Raw genomic sequence first — 15342 nt, 5'->3', positions numbered from 1 at the left:
GGAGACCTGTGGAACAAACACTGTTGTTCCCCAGAAAATGGGATTACGTTCTCTGGGATATGAAACAGAGAGGGCCGCTCAAACATGATACTCTCTGATGGAAAAAACGTCTTGCTGAGTCACACAAGTAGTGATTTGGAGTCAGTATGACTCGAGTAGGATCACACCCAACAAGATCATCATTGATGGGCTGTGGTTCATGCCAAAAAGCTTACATCTTCCTTTTACACTCTTTTTGTCTTGGTAGATTTAAGGTCTAAAGCCCGAGAGGAGGGCTTCCTACGCAGGGTGCCACAGTACAGGGTGTGCTGCAAATGGGCTATAGGCATGCCAAGCTATTGCTGCCTGAGCCTTTGGAGCAGCCAAGACCTAGGCGTCTAGAGCTCCTGTTTAGGTACCAGGAGCTCGCTCCTCAGGTCACCGCTGTGTGTTCTGCAAATGTCAGACGTTTTAATGTTCTTGTGTGCTGTGAGGTTAGATAGGCTGAGAAGTACTACTCTAGAAGGCTTTGGTATAGCCTCCCTTCCCTATCTTATCACTGTCTACACTGGCAAGAGAAACCTCTTTCTAAAAAGTAGTCTTGCAGATTGGGCACTCTGAAGTCATGGTGTTCTCCCTTTTTCTCCTTTTATTAATCTTTTTAGAATAGTGGTCCAGGTATACTATTTGCCCTTCTACACAAATGGCTTGTTCTTTAATTTTTCTGTGTAAGATTCAGCAACTTAAATGAAATATTTCTTTTAAAGTCATGAATGGTCTACATTTCAAATCCAGTGTCTTTTTCTCATTCCTCATCTTCTATTTATTGAAGCAAATGAAGCTGTTAGCCTCTTCCCCTTCTTTCTTGAAGTATCAATTCCTCTTGTCCTTCTTCCTGACAAGTTGTTTCTGGCTCCTTCACAATTTTTGTTTCTTCCTCTCACCTCTTTATCTTAGTCCAACTTCCTTCTTTTCATTGGATCATTCATCTTTCTAAATATCAGGACTCTTATACTTGCTATTCCTTCTATATAGAATCCTCCACTCCCATCCCTAGCAAACACCTGGCTTCACTTCACATCCTTCAGGTATTGGCTCAAATGATATTTTTGGAAAAGCCCCCTTTTTAAAATTGCAAACCACCCACAAACACACCTCCTGTTTAGAATTGCAAACCAACCACAGATACATACCCCATTCTCTGTCCCCCTTTCTGGCTTTATTTTTCTCCATATCACTTTTATTTTATTTATTTGTTTATTGTCTGTCTCCACATAATATATGCCTCATGAGATCAGAGGTTTTGGCCTATTTTATTCACTGTTTTATCTCCCACACTTGTAACACGTGGCACATAGTTAAATGAACTAACAGATGGTTCCCTGTCAATCATCCCTGGGGTGATGGCACCCACACTTTGTTTCCAAATCTATACTGTTGCTTCTGAGCTGCATACTGCCTTTCTGTGTGCCTGCCAGGCAGAGCTAGCTACCTTTATATCTCTCAAGCTGCACATTTTTAAAAACCATCATTCTGCTCTTTCCTTCCTTCCAAGTCTGTTTTTGCTATTCAGGAATGTGGAACTATTCTGATCTACTGATTTTTCAGAGAGCCAGAAATCCAGAATTTGGGGTGTTTAATCTCCTGTTCTGTTTTTTGTTGTTGTTGTTCTTAACTTGCCAGTCACACCAGTCCTCCATTAGTCACCAGTTTATAACCTTTTACGGACTTAAAAGGAAAAGAATTTATTTATTAAGCAGCTGCTCTGTGCCAGCTAACAGTTTTCTCACTTAATCCTCACACTAGCCCTCCGAGAGTGGACATCTTGGTATTAGTTAGATTCAATCAGAAGCAAAATCACTATGAATATTAAAGACTAGGAATTTATTATAGGAGTAAGATTTTACATGGTTGTGGAAGAAGATGGAGAAGTAAGGCCCTGAAAGGGGTAGCAGGTGGATCAGGAAAGAGTCACTGACAAGCTCTCCTGAGGCACTGGCACAGGTGGACAAGTGAGACCTTGCAGGGGAATCTGGAGAGCCAGGTGCATGCAGCTGCCAGAATGTAACTGGAAGGCTGTTGTTCGTACATCCATTCGTGGGCCTGGTGTCACTAGAGCAAGAAGTAGAAAGAACTTGGATTCCAAGTATATGGGAGAATAAGGGCAAGCTAGACTCTCACAGCACCTCTACCCTTGTCTCTTACCTTCTGTGCCCACAACCAGGGCAATGGCTACTGCTTCACTTCCACCTTAGAGATCTCACACAGATTTCTCTAGCTTCAGACCATATAAAGAAGGGGATTCTGAGAAACAGTTCTCGCTTAGCCAAGTTAACACAGTATAAAACCACCACAGTGATTATTGTCGTTTTACCCAGAGAAGGTAAGTAACTTAACTCCTAGGCTCACATATCAGGTAAGTGTCTTGAAACCCTATGCTTGTTCAGCAGTACCATTCTGCCCATATTTAAATCTCTTAGTGTAGTTCTCCGTGGTCCAGTGCCAGCCTAGCTTTGTAATGTGAGAGATCCCTTCCATGTGCTCTAGGTTGCAGAGAAAATGTATTCTCCAAATGTTCTTACATGCCTTCTCACCCCTGGACTTTACTAATGTTCTTTTTCCTATACTTGAAATGCTTCCCCTTTACTTCTCTTCATTTCCCTTTCCTTAAACTTCAAATTTTACCCATCTTTCTATGCTTAGTTTCACTGTCACATTCTTTGTAAAATCTTTCATTGTTTCTTGTCCCCCCTAGCCCTAAGCAATTTCTCCCTTTTCTATATTCCCGTAATACTTGGTTCGTACCATTTACTTCTGTTTACCTTCTCTGCTAGGTTGTAAACTGATCGTGTCTTATTTATGTCATACTCCATATGCCCTTGAATATTGTAGTTGTCCAGTACATATTCGATGAGTTAGTTATGCTGTATTCCACTCTGCATCCGAAAGCTGGGAAGGCTGAATTTAGAATGTGTACTTCTGCTACAGTTTAATGTTAATCAAGTTTTTTCATGTGTTCTTTGTCCTAATTCCGCAGTCTAAATGCTGCTTAATACACTGTTTTCTTTTTCTTTTTAACTCAACTGCTGTTCTCCAACACCTGCTTAGCCTGGAGTCCATTTGTCACGAGAACTAAATAGGCACATTGTACCCTTCTAGGCCATGATTATCAAATGTTATGATTCTGTTTATCCTAGTGATTCTTTTATGATAGTACAGTTTTAAGGGAAAATGTTCATGTGTTTTGGAAGAATTAGATTTTCCTACTTCGCTAGGATTGAAACTACTTTTCCTCTTGAGATTCATAATGTAAAAGTTCACATATCTTCATTTGATTCCATGATTCTTTTAGAATATCTCTACTCCTTAATCCAGAAGAGAAGTATTAAACTTTACTTGGCCTGATTTCGTCTAAGCATTCAACTCCCTTGAATCTCCCTCACTTTACCTTTTTCATGTGGTGTTTAAGAGTAAAATGATGTACTTATTTGTGTACCTGTTTACTTAGCTTTCTACTTTAGCTGTATGTTTGTTGACCATCTTAAATTACACATTTCAGAGCACATAGATTCTTTCAAATTATTTGGTATATACAAATAGACACTAAGAGAATGCTTAAAAACGAGCTTTAAAACCTTACGGGAACAATAAGTTATAACATAAGTAAAGCATAGCAAACAGAACCAGAGTCAGTAACATCTCCTTTACCCTGCAACTGGAAGAACTGGGGTAGGTTGTAAAGAGAGAACCAGTCCCTCCCAGCTGTGATTTTTTTATGACAGTGGTATTCTGTGTACATTAATTATCCACATAACTGAAGCATTCCACTTTAGGTGGCAAACTTTCAGCAGTTTCAGGTGGAAATCTTTCTCTTATTTGTATGTGCCTTAATATTCTCGTACTCTTACATGCCTTCGATACAGAAGGTTATTTTCATAACCTTCTTCAACCAGGGCATAATGAACAGAATTTAATCTTTTCTTGATGAATTCAGATCATTATTATGAGAAGGAATTCTTAAATTGTACTTTAATATATATAGTGATGTAACATTCTCGAAGATTTTTGAAGCTTGTAGGAATCATTGACCTAATCCTATTTAGCCCCAAAAGGATATTCTAGTTGAGGTCTTGTGCCTGCTTTTTCTTACTGTACTTATTGTCATAATGTTACCTGTCTTTTCTTGCTGTTTTTGTCTGCCTCTAACACTCTTCTAACATCCTACTCTTAATCCAGGTTTTTAGAACTGGTGTTCTAAAATTGTTTACACAGGAACCTCTCAGGGGTAAATGTTGATAAGTGAATTTTAGCTTAAAGAATAGACTTTGTAATGACTGTGTTTGGCTACTCAGAGACCAGGCTTACTTCAGAAATTGTCATTTTCAAAATCTGGTCATTTGGGCAAAGTAAAGAGTATTTTTATTTTGAATTGTGCCAGTTTGCTTTAAAAAATCCGAACAATTATTTTGGAGAGTAACAATTAAGTGTGTCTTTATTTCTTGGTAGATAGTTTTAAAGATTATGTACTTTCTCTTAGAGGCTTTATATTTAATGATGTAATAATACCTGAAGTCATGGCCAGCTTCTCATGAAAGAGAAATTGAAACTAGTAGGTCATTGAAGGGGAAATAAGATTGATAGTTGCTGAATAGAAATTATTCTAAAAGGTTATGATAAATTTGTTTTACTTTTGTTTTAATTCACTCATGACTAACATAGATCTCCCTTTTTTTTTCCATTGGGAAAAATTCTGAAGACTAAATAGTTCTTACAGTGTGACCCTTTTATTTATTTATTTTTATTTTTTGACAGTGACCCTTTTAATGTGATAGCTGCCTTGCATTTTCTAGAGAGAATGCTCACTTTTCCTTTGCCAGAGAATACAGCCAAGATTTGTAACACCAAAAGGAAAGTTACAGGATGAGGCATATTAGGAACAATCTATTTAAAGAGATGGAATTAATAAAAATCACTAGGTCAAGTTGTAATAAGTTGGAAATATAAGTATTTTCAAATTGTTTGGAGTTGACAGCAGATAACGCCAGTGGAAAGTGGTGGGGTTTTTTTGTTGTTGTTTTTTCCTTTATGGAAAAATACTGACTTTTCATTTCCCGAGGAAAGTAATTACCTTTGTGACTATATTGGTTCTATTGAAGCTGTAACATTTTAATAAACTTAGGGGTATAAAACAACACAAATTTATTCTCTTACAGTTCCAGAGGCCAGAAGTCTGAACTGCATCTTACAGGGCTTCAAATCAAGATGTCAGCAGAGCAGGTTTTTTCTGGAGGCTCCAGGGGAAAGTCTGTTCCTTTGTCTCTTTCAGCTTCTGGTGGCTGCTGACATTCTTTGACTTCTTGTCTCATCACTTTAGTTTCTGCTTCCATAGTCACAATGCCTCCTCTTTGACTGTGGTTTAATCTCCCTCTGCCCCCCTTTTATAGGGACACTTGTGGTTACACTTAGGGTACACCCCATCCAGGATAATCTCCCCGTCTCAAGATCCTTAACTTCCATCACATTTGCAGAGTCCTTTTTGCCATATAAGGTAGCATGCCCATGTTCAGGGATTAGGACCTGAATATCACTGGGGGGCATTAGTCAGTCTACCATAGTGAGCATGGACCTGTATTGTGCATCTACTTCCAGATACAGTTTTCTTCTCCACACTACCCCCATCCCCAACACACACACACACACACACACACACACACACACACTTGCCCTTTGCTAAAACTTTTCTTCCTTAAATTTCTTAAGCTGACATATAAACTTCTAGTTTATGTTATATGTGAAAATCAGTCTGTAGCTTTAGGCAGATGGAACCTCAATTCATAATCAATACACTGTCTTTAAGGGAATTAAAATCAGACTCAGGTGATAGAGTAGTAGACAGGGAGTAGGAGTTCTAGATTTTAGTTTCAACTCTCCCATTAACCATATAATTTTGAACTACTTTCTAAATCTTTTTTCATTTAAAAAATTGTTCTTACGGCCTTAAGTTATTTTAATTTTTTTCTATTTCATCAAGTTCATATTGAAGACTCCAGTGCTTAGTGGTTATTTTAAATAGTGAAATTAAGGTAAATAAAATAGTGAAATAAAAGTAAAATTAATTGTCTTTTAATTTTATTTCACTATTTTCTAGAGTTATTTAACCCTTTTTTTCTTCAATCATTTCATATTATTTTCCTAGACATCTAATAAGTTTAAAGTATTGTGTGGTTTTAATTAACAGGAGGATCAACTTTTTGTGGCATTGCATCACTGTGCCTGATGGGTAAACTAGAAGAAGTTTTTTCAGAAAAAGAATTGAACAGGATAAAGAGGTGGTGTATAATGAGACAACAAAATGGTTATCATGGAAGACCTAATAAGCCTGTCGACACCTGTTATTCTTTTTGGGTGGGAGCAACTCTAAAGGTAAGAGAAATAATAAAAATGAGAAACCTTTATTCTTTGTTAATAAAAAAACTGTGCGTAAAGGGTTTGGTCTTTGTAATGTTCATTAAATATTGTTAGGTTTAGGGCAAAAGGTTTTTCCTGTTGCTCTGGCAAAGCTAGTCTCTGTATGGTTTTTCCACAGAATTCAATTATCTGTTGTACTACTTAGAAATTTCTATTCTTATAAAGCTCTAGTGTCCCAGAACCTATGTAAGAAAGTAGGTGTAATGTCATGAAAAACTTTTACCTGAAACTGATCGGTGGTCTGTCTAGTGGGGAGATCTGTCTGAACATACCAGTAAAGGGTTTATGGGAAAATTTAATCTTAAAAGATAAACCATGGGTCATTCCTTTAGAAACCATCTAAGGTTTTCTATTTTGTAGTAATTTATTTGTGTCAGCCTTCTGAAATGTATTGATTAATATGTTCATACATTTTCCCCATCTCTACTACCTTTTGATGTACCTAAATACATAAGCTTGTTAGCCATTGCATACCCACAAGTTTTCAATACCTTAAAATCGCCTTTTTTGCCTTTAAAACATATCACCTAGGCCTGATATTCAGGAATCTAACAAAAGTCTATGTTCATCATCTATACACAGTAAGTCCCCTGCATATGAACAAGTTGCATTCCGAGAGTGCGTTTGTAAGTCCAGTTTGTTTGTAAGTCTAACAGAGTTAGCCTAGGTACCCAACTAACACAATCGGCTGTATAGTACTGTACTGTAATAGGTTTATAATACTTTTCACACAAATAATATGTAAAAAACAAACACAAAAAGTAAAACATTTTTAATCCTACAGTATAGTACTTTGAAAAGTACTATAATGCAGTACCACAGCTGGCATACAGGGGCTGGCATCGAGTGAACAGGCAAGAAGAGTTACTGACTGGAGGAGGGAGAGGAGGTGGGAGATGGTAGAGCCAAAGGATCGTCAGCAACAGGAGACGGAGTGCAAGCTGCAATTTCACTCACGCCTGACGTGAATGGCACAGGTTCTGGTTCCTTGCTGGATTCAGTTCTATCTACCCTCTTGAAAAAACGATCCAGAGATGTCTGGTTAGTAGCTCTTTTTTTCTCGTCATAGATGACACGCTAGCACTGGATTGCATTCTGAATGGCTGCTGCAACCTTCGTGTACCGTTCTACATTCGGGTCCTGTGCCTCAAAAACTAACAGTGTCTCCTCAAATAAAGAAAATCCCCTTGCCATTTCCTGCATCATGAATCTCTTCGGTTCTTCAGTTACTTCTTCCTCTTGTCTCTCTTCATCCTTTCTCTGGGCCTCCAGTTCCATCAGGTCTTCATTAGTAAACTTCTCCTGTTGCACACCAAGGAATGCAATGAAGTCGTCCTCTTGCAGATCTAGCTTGAAATAAAGATACTGTACTACTGTACTCTATACAGTACTGTACAGTAGAGTACACAAAAAGCACAACCACTTGTAGAGGATGCACGCATGTGACAGTGTACGCCAGACATGTGAACTGACTTACGCGATTGGACATGTGAATGCACGTTTGCATCTTTGAATGTTCACAACTTAAAGGTTCGTATGTGGGGACTTACTATAATATCCTAATTTTTTTCTCTTAAACAAAATTCATACATGTGGTTGAAATGAATTGGGAAAATAGAACAATTTAAAATGAAGGCAGTAGCCTCTGTCTCCTCACTTTTAGTGCCATTCCTCAGGTGCACCATATTAATTTTTATAATTATGAAAAATTTCAAACATACCCAAAAGAAGAGAGAATAGTGTATAATGAACCCTTAATATGTTCATCAACCAATCTCAACAGTTGTCATCCCAAAGCCAGCCTTCATTCATCCATATACCGATCCACTTCCCTCACCCTCACTGACTAATATTTTAAAGCAAATCCCAGATACCATTTTTTATATTATCTGGAAAATTTTCAGTATAATCGCTAAACAAAAAGAGCTTTTTAAAAAATGGAACCGTAGTATCACTTCTAAGAAATCAGCCATAGTTCCTTATCATTAAATATCAAGTCAGGATGATATATATTTCCTATTGCATCACATCAAGAGGCATATAATATAATCTCTGGCTGTCTCTCCTTTTGATCAAAGGGCTCCAGAGTTGTCAAAACTGATTCATCCATTATAAAGTTCCCCATGAGCCTTCTTTGTTCACTTTTTTTTATGGTGTTAAAATATATGTAATGTAATAAAGTTTAACTATTTATAAGTGTACAAATCACAGTATTGTGTAACCAATACCACTGTCTATACCCCAAACATTTTCATCATCCTAAACATAAACTGTGCTCATTAAACAGTAACTCCCCATTCTCCCATCCCTCCAGCCCCTGCTAACCTCTATTCTACTTTTTGTCTCTGTGAATTTACTTATACTAGGTACATCATATAAGTAGAATCATATAATCTACTGTGTCCTGTGTCTGGCTTATATTTCTCAAGCTCCATCCATTTTGTCACATATATCAAAATTTCGTTCCTTCTTATGGTTGAGTAAATATACCTGTTTTATGTATATACCACATTTTGTTTTTCTGTTCATCTGTTGATGGACACTTGGATTGTTTTCACCTTTTGGCTATTGTAAATATGGTGGCAGTGAGCACTGGTGTAAAATAAATATCTGTTTCTGGATAATTACCTAGGAGTGGAATCGGTGTATTACATGGTAATTATATGTTCAACTTTTTGAGAAACCACCAAACTATTTTCCACAGTGGCTGCACCATTTTACATTCCCACTAGCAATGTATAAGCATTCCAATTTCTCTACATTCTCACCAATACTTGTTTTTTCTGTTTTTTTTTTTTTTTTATAATACCATCCTAATGGCTATGTGGTGACATCTCATTGTGGTTTTGATTTGCATTTCCCTAATGATTAGTGATATCGAGCACCTTTTGATGTGCTTATTGGCCATCCTGTGTATCTCCTTTGGAGAAATGTCCAATTTATCTATTTTTTCTTTTGTTGCCCGTGCTTTTGGTTGTTATTCCATGAAATCATTGCCAAATCCAATGTTATGAAGATTTTCCCCGATGTTTTATTCCAACGGTTTTATAGTTTTAGTTCTTGAACTTAGGTCTTTGATCCACTTTGAGTTGATTTTTGTATATGGTATAAAGCAAGAGCTTCAGCTTCATCCTTTTACATGTGGGCATCCAGCTTTCCCAATGCCATTTGTTGTAAAGACAGTTCTTTACCCATTAAATTGTCTTGGCACCTTTGTCGAAAATCATCTGTTTATTTCTGGGCTCTCCATTCTATTGCATTGGTCCTTACTGTTTTAATTACTGTAGCTTTATAATAAATTTCAACGTCAGGAAGTATGAGTTCTTGACATTTTTCTTTTTAAAGATTGTTTTGGCTCTTCAGGGCCCCTTGCAATTTCATGTGAATTTAAGGATTGGCTTTACCATTTCTTAGGGAAAAGGCTGTTGAAATTTTGATAGAGTTTACATTGAATCTGTAGATTGCTTTGAGTATTGTTGACATCTTAACAATGTCAGGTCTTCCTATCCATGATGATGGAATGTTTATCCATTTATTTAGATCTTTAATCTTTCACCAGTGTTTGGTAGTTTTTTGCATACAGATCTTTCACCTGCTTAGATAGGTTTATTCCTAAGTATTTAAATTCTTTTGGAAGCTGTTATGAGTGGAATTGCTTTCCTAGTTTTCTTTTGGATTGTTTGTTGCCGATGTATAAAAAGCTTCATCATCTTCTTACGGAATGGTTTTAGCAGCCGTTGAGGATCATTACTTAGGTCCATTATGTCATTGGGGGTTGCTATATGGTGATATTCTATCATTCCCTCTAAATTTATTAACTAGGATTCTTTTATAAAGAAGAATTTCACTTTAACTTAAGGTATGGTTATACAGAGAAAGGCAGATGATTCTTTCTCTTAATTTTAATAATGTTCATTCAGTCAGTGAGTTGGTTCCCTAGCATCCTCTGAAGTTTTCCAATAAAATAATTGGGTTTTAGGGTTTTTTTTTTTAACCTTTGAGTATCACTGTGAACTCATAGATTTTAATATATTTTATCCATTTTAGTCCATTACATTGTTCTTTTTAATGCTCAAATTGTCCCATCTTTAGCCAGTAGGAGCCCCTTCAAGTTGTTTCTTGAGTCTTTTTGATATGACCTTGGTGGTCTTTGACAACTTTCTAAAGGCAACTACTTTTAAACCTTTTTAAAATTTTTAATTCTTATGGATAACTTTAAATAATAACTTTAAATATGCTGATTTCTTGACTTAACACCTTTAGGCATTATCCCAGCTATGAAAACATATTCCCAACTATAAAAAATGAAGATTTGGCCTCCCCTTTTTCCAGCAGATTGTTACTGGTATATATTTTTTTTAGTTCTGAACCATTTCTCTTCCTCTCCCTTCTAAAACTTTCAGTTTACCTTTACTTTTACAACATCAGCTTAGGTGACATTCATATTTTGTTCAGTAACAATGATCAAATATTTTATGCTTTGCCTTTAGGTTGATTTTAAAATTTGAAAACCAGTAATCACATATTAGGGCTGTATAAATACTTTTTATTGCTAAACCAAGTACAGTGTTAAGATTATTGTTCCTTCTTTCTATGTAATGACTTATGTGCCACTTGATGAAAAATGTTTCTAGCATCAGGAGTCTAAAGAGTCTGCTTATATTCTATTAATTAAACCAAATGAATGAATAAGTTGGTTTCTTATTTGTACCATAACCTTATTATTGGGTTTGTTTCTCTTTTTGAGAAATAATGCTTCTTTATTAATCATTAATACCTTTCGTGGCTCTCTGATTTATTGACACACTTTCAGCTGCTTTGTGACACTTCTTGAACTTTCTTATCTACTGCTCACCACTCCCCAACCCCGTTCTCTTCACAGTTTGACAATCCTTTATTTTTTTCTATTGAATGGGATCTTCAGAGAAAGGACAAATACATGTCCTAAATCTTTAAGCTACATAATTTTTTATGCTAAAATTGTATTTGTCTCACCTTGTATCTTTCCTAATTAAAGAGCTTTAATTTTTTACTATTCTCAAACAAAACTGTCTCTAGCACGTGGTTAATAATTTTTGTTGCTCTTTTTTGAAATATTTTTAGTTTTCATTACCAGCAATTTGTAACTAATAGTTCAAAAGCCTGTCATGGGCTTCCCTGGTGGCGCAGTGGTTGAGAGTCTGCCTGCCGATGCAGGGGACACGGGTTCGTGCCCCGGTCCGGGAGGATCCCACATGCCGCGGAGCAGCTGGGCCCGTGAGCCATGGCCGCTGAGCCTGCGCGTCCGGAACCTGTGCTCCGCAACGGGAGAGGCCACAACAGTGAGAGGCCCACGTACCGCCAAAAAAAAAAAAAAAAAAAAGCCTGTCATAAGAGTTAGAATATAGGTTAATTAAATTGCCCTTTTAAAAATAACTGATGAAGTTGAGCATACTGGGAAGTTGTGTTTTGAATGTAGCTAAATGTGATGCAGAGAAGTCAGTTGGGTATGGTTCAAAAGAAGGAAATAGTGAGTGGGTCAAGAAAAAGAGAGTATATTTGATAAGATGATAAAAAAAAGTTAATGTGGTTGAGAATTTTAAATGCTCAAGCCCCCTAGGCTTGTTCTGAGAGCCTTACTTAATTAGAGAAAAGCATATTTAAATTACATATATCTGAAAATTGAGCCAAAGGTCAATATGAAAGTTTTATGTCAATAAATTTATATTTGTCATGTCATTTCAGCTTCTGAAAATTTTCCAGTATACTAACTTCGAGAAAAATAGAAATTATATCTTATCAACTCAAGATCGCCTCGTAGGGGGATTTGCCAAGTGGCCAGATAGTCATCCAGGTAATTTATTTTTTGTATAAATCCAGAGCAACTTTTGTTTATTTTTTGAGTAGATCTTCAAGCATCTTTGTCAGAAAGGGCATATGATAGAAAATATAGGCACAGTTGTAAACTTACTTTAAATAATGTTTTTAAAAAGGTAAATTGTTTAAGTTTATGGTAGATTTAGGGTCTTTGGGGTATAAAGGAAGGATTTGATTATCAAGATGTATTGGTATAGTTTGCCCTTTTTTCCATATATTTCACTTAGCAGTGTTTCATCTTGTTGCGGGCAGTAAGGCAGATGGTCTGAATGGTCCCTGTCCAAAATAGAATTGGTTCATCCAAGATCTTTAGGATTACTAGCTATCACTTGAGCTCTGCAGAATAAATTACTCTTAAATCCAAAAGGGAGCTAGTTCTTACTCTTTTCATAAGTCATTAAATCAGAAATCTCAAATCCTGAATACAGGTGCCCCTCACTGTCCATACTCTTATTCTCTGAATTTTGGCAGATTCAGGTTATTTTTTTTAGATGAATACTTTTGCTATATGAACTCTCAAACCATTCACTCTCTAAAACTCAGGAACCAAATAGATTCAGACAATACAATATTCCATGCTTTCCCAGCTCAGGAAAGGCATAGATGTGAAGAACAAAAGATTCTTGTATTTCATAAGTACTTTTAAAAGGGTTCTTCAGAAATAATGACATTTCTTCAAAATATGTGGATAATTCTGCTATTTTCCAAACCTAGACAGGCCATAGTCTAAGCTGCATGCTCTAATATAATAAAGTCAGTAACTACATGGATGCCATCTACAGACCCCTCAGGCCTAGCCTGCCAACACAGCTCATCATCTCCGTGCTCTGCCCTGCCCCAAAACTTTGGTGGCACTAGGCCCAAGTTCAGGCCTAGGATTCTGAAAATGTCTTACCAGTCTTCCTCTAGTCCAGTGCCCCTCCTAGTGACACTGTGTGTGTGTATGTACATTTGCTTAAATGAGAGGAAAGGGACCAAAGCTCTTTTCAGACTCCCAAAGGGATCTCTGATGCAAAAGAGAACCTCTAATCTAAACTCTTCTGTTAAGTCTGTTACAATTGTTGAAAAACTTTCTTAGCACTCAGAGTCAGCTGGCACTGCACACAAGGCCCTCCCAGGATTTGGCTCCTCTCCCACCGCTAGCATCCTTCTCCAAGCTGCTTGCCCTTCCCCCTTAGGTTTCACCTCCAACAAAATGAATCTATTTATAGCTTCCAAAAAACTCAATTCAAGACTTTGTTAAAAATAAGTCAGAACACTGACACTTTTGATAAGCAAATTGACCAAGTATTAGCTATAAATATATGACACTAGATTTAAGGAATGATTGTTTTTGCAGCATTGCAGTAGTGTCATGGTTTTTATTATTAGTCTAGAACCTCTTCACGTCCTCTCTTGTCATAGAACAGTTACGGTCAGAATATGTACCTGAATTGAAGTACAAATAAGGGGCTCATGGAATCATGTCAGGAATATTTCCTGACATCCATATTTACGTGTATTTTCATGCAAACTATGCTTCTTTTTAAAAAATGTACAATGCTTTTAATTTCTAAAGCAAAATAATATTTTTAAATTTTGATATCTATAACACATAGCTGTAAATATGTTTGAAAAGTGCCTCAAGAAAACAGTTCTTTTGGTATTGATTCCATTGTTTCCAATCAGTACATGGTACTATTTTAAAAAATAATGTACTGTTTTAACAAATAATGGGAATAAGGAAATGACAGTCTCTTGAAAAGCATTTGTTATATAAACATATTGAGATACATTTTGATTTTTTACAGTAGCTTTTTTAAAAGAAAATTATTGGAGCTTTTTTCTAGAGAGATCAGTTGTTTAACATTTGAGTAAATACTTGGATGTAATATTTTTTATAGATATGTTACAATGTCTTCAGATCCTGTACATTACAGAGCATAGGAAGTGTTTGTATGATAAATTGAATTTATGTGGAAAAGATCTGTTCCCAGAGCTGTTATAAAAATCATTTTAGTAAGAGTTTTTAAAATTAGCTTATTCTTGGTTCTAATAAATCAATCTAGTAGCAGATTTGACACACAGAGATTTTATGTACATTTATAGGAAAAACTTATGAAAAATGAAGTTTTATTATGAGGAAAATATATATTTCAACTCTAAAGTGCTTGAATACGTCATCACCTACAGACAAAGAGGTTTTTTTTTTTGGTTTTTTTTTTTGTTTTTGAGGATTGAAACGTTACCTTCTATTTCATTAGCTTTTACAAAACATCCTTTTGAGAAAAAAAAATTCTTACATTACTGGAAAGTGTAAGATCCTATTTTATTTATTCTAAGTGTATTTTCTGTTGCATTCTTTTCCTAGAAAAGTTTCCTTATTTCTGTACAATAAAATTTAATGTTGCTTTTTAATTTTAGAAAAACTGCAAGAAAACTATAATAGTTTAGGAAAAATCAAGTTTATTTTTTGTGGTCTGAAAATTAGAGGAAAATGAGCTAGAAGAAACCTAAGTATTCTCTGAAAAAGACATAAAAGGGGATTAACATGGACCTTCATTGGTGAAATAACTTTTTCACAAATAACATTGAGTAAGCACAACTATCTGTCATTCCTTTTTTGAAAAGTAAATGATACTTTTGTGAGTAAAACTTTCTCTTTAATTCTTGTGACACAAAAGATGTTTTGAACTTTAATAGCTCATGAGACCATAAATGATGACGAACTCAAAAACAGAAAAAAATTTTGACTGCTACAAAATCTGCATTTTGTAGCGTTCCCATAACTGCAGAGCTCTGAGCCCTTTCAGAAGTCATATAAGGCTCTCAGGCAAGCAACAGCCTTGTGATTTCAGTGGCCATTTAATGGAAGAAAGTTGCTGCCCCCTGAAAGATGGGAAACAGTAGTGAGGCCACTGTAGAAGAATTGTTATGGTATGAACACTCACATTATTATGACCAAATAGAATGTGTGAGTTTGTTTTTATTGTCAGGTCATACATTTTTAGAATGACTGACATTACCTGAAATAGGGAAATTAAATATGGTACAGCATTC

At 36.0% G+C, this 15342-nt stretch overlaps 1 protein-coding gene across 3 annotated transcripts in view; it reads left to right on the top strand.

Annotated features, from left to right (window-relative positions):
* PGGT1B (protein geranylgeranyltransferase type I subunit beta) overlaps positions 1 to 15342 on the top strand; it is a 56812-nt gene that overhangs the window by 39533 nt on the left and 1937 nt on the right. For 2 of the 3 annotated variants that reach the window (XM_019940848.3, XM_019940849.3), the window contains exons 7-8: positions 6218 to 6402; positions 12172 to 12280. In XM_019940848.3, coding sequence (XP_019796407.1) covers positions 6218 to 6402; positions 12172 to 12280 — 294 coding nt within the window. Of the gene's footprint in view, positions 1 to 6217; positions 6403 to 7231; positions 7489 to 12171; positions 12281 to 15342 lie in introns of all 3 variants that reach the window. The other variant, XR_012330812.1, reaches the window with a different exon arrangement.

Source organism: Tursiops truncatus, chromosome 3 (assembly GCF_011762595.2).
Source record: "Tursiops truncatus isolate mTurTru1 chromosome 3, mTurTru1.mat.Y, whole genome shotgun sequence".
NCBI lineage: Eukaryota > Metazoa > Chordata > Mammalia > Artiodactyla > Delphinidae > Tursiops > Tursiops truncatus.
This window is presented reverse-complemented; position numbering and strand designations above follow the sequence as displayed.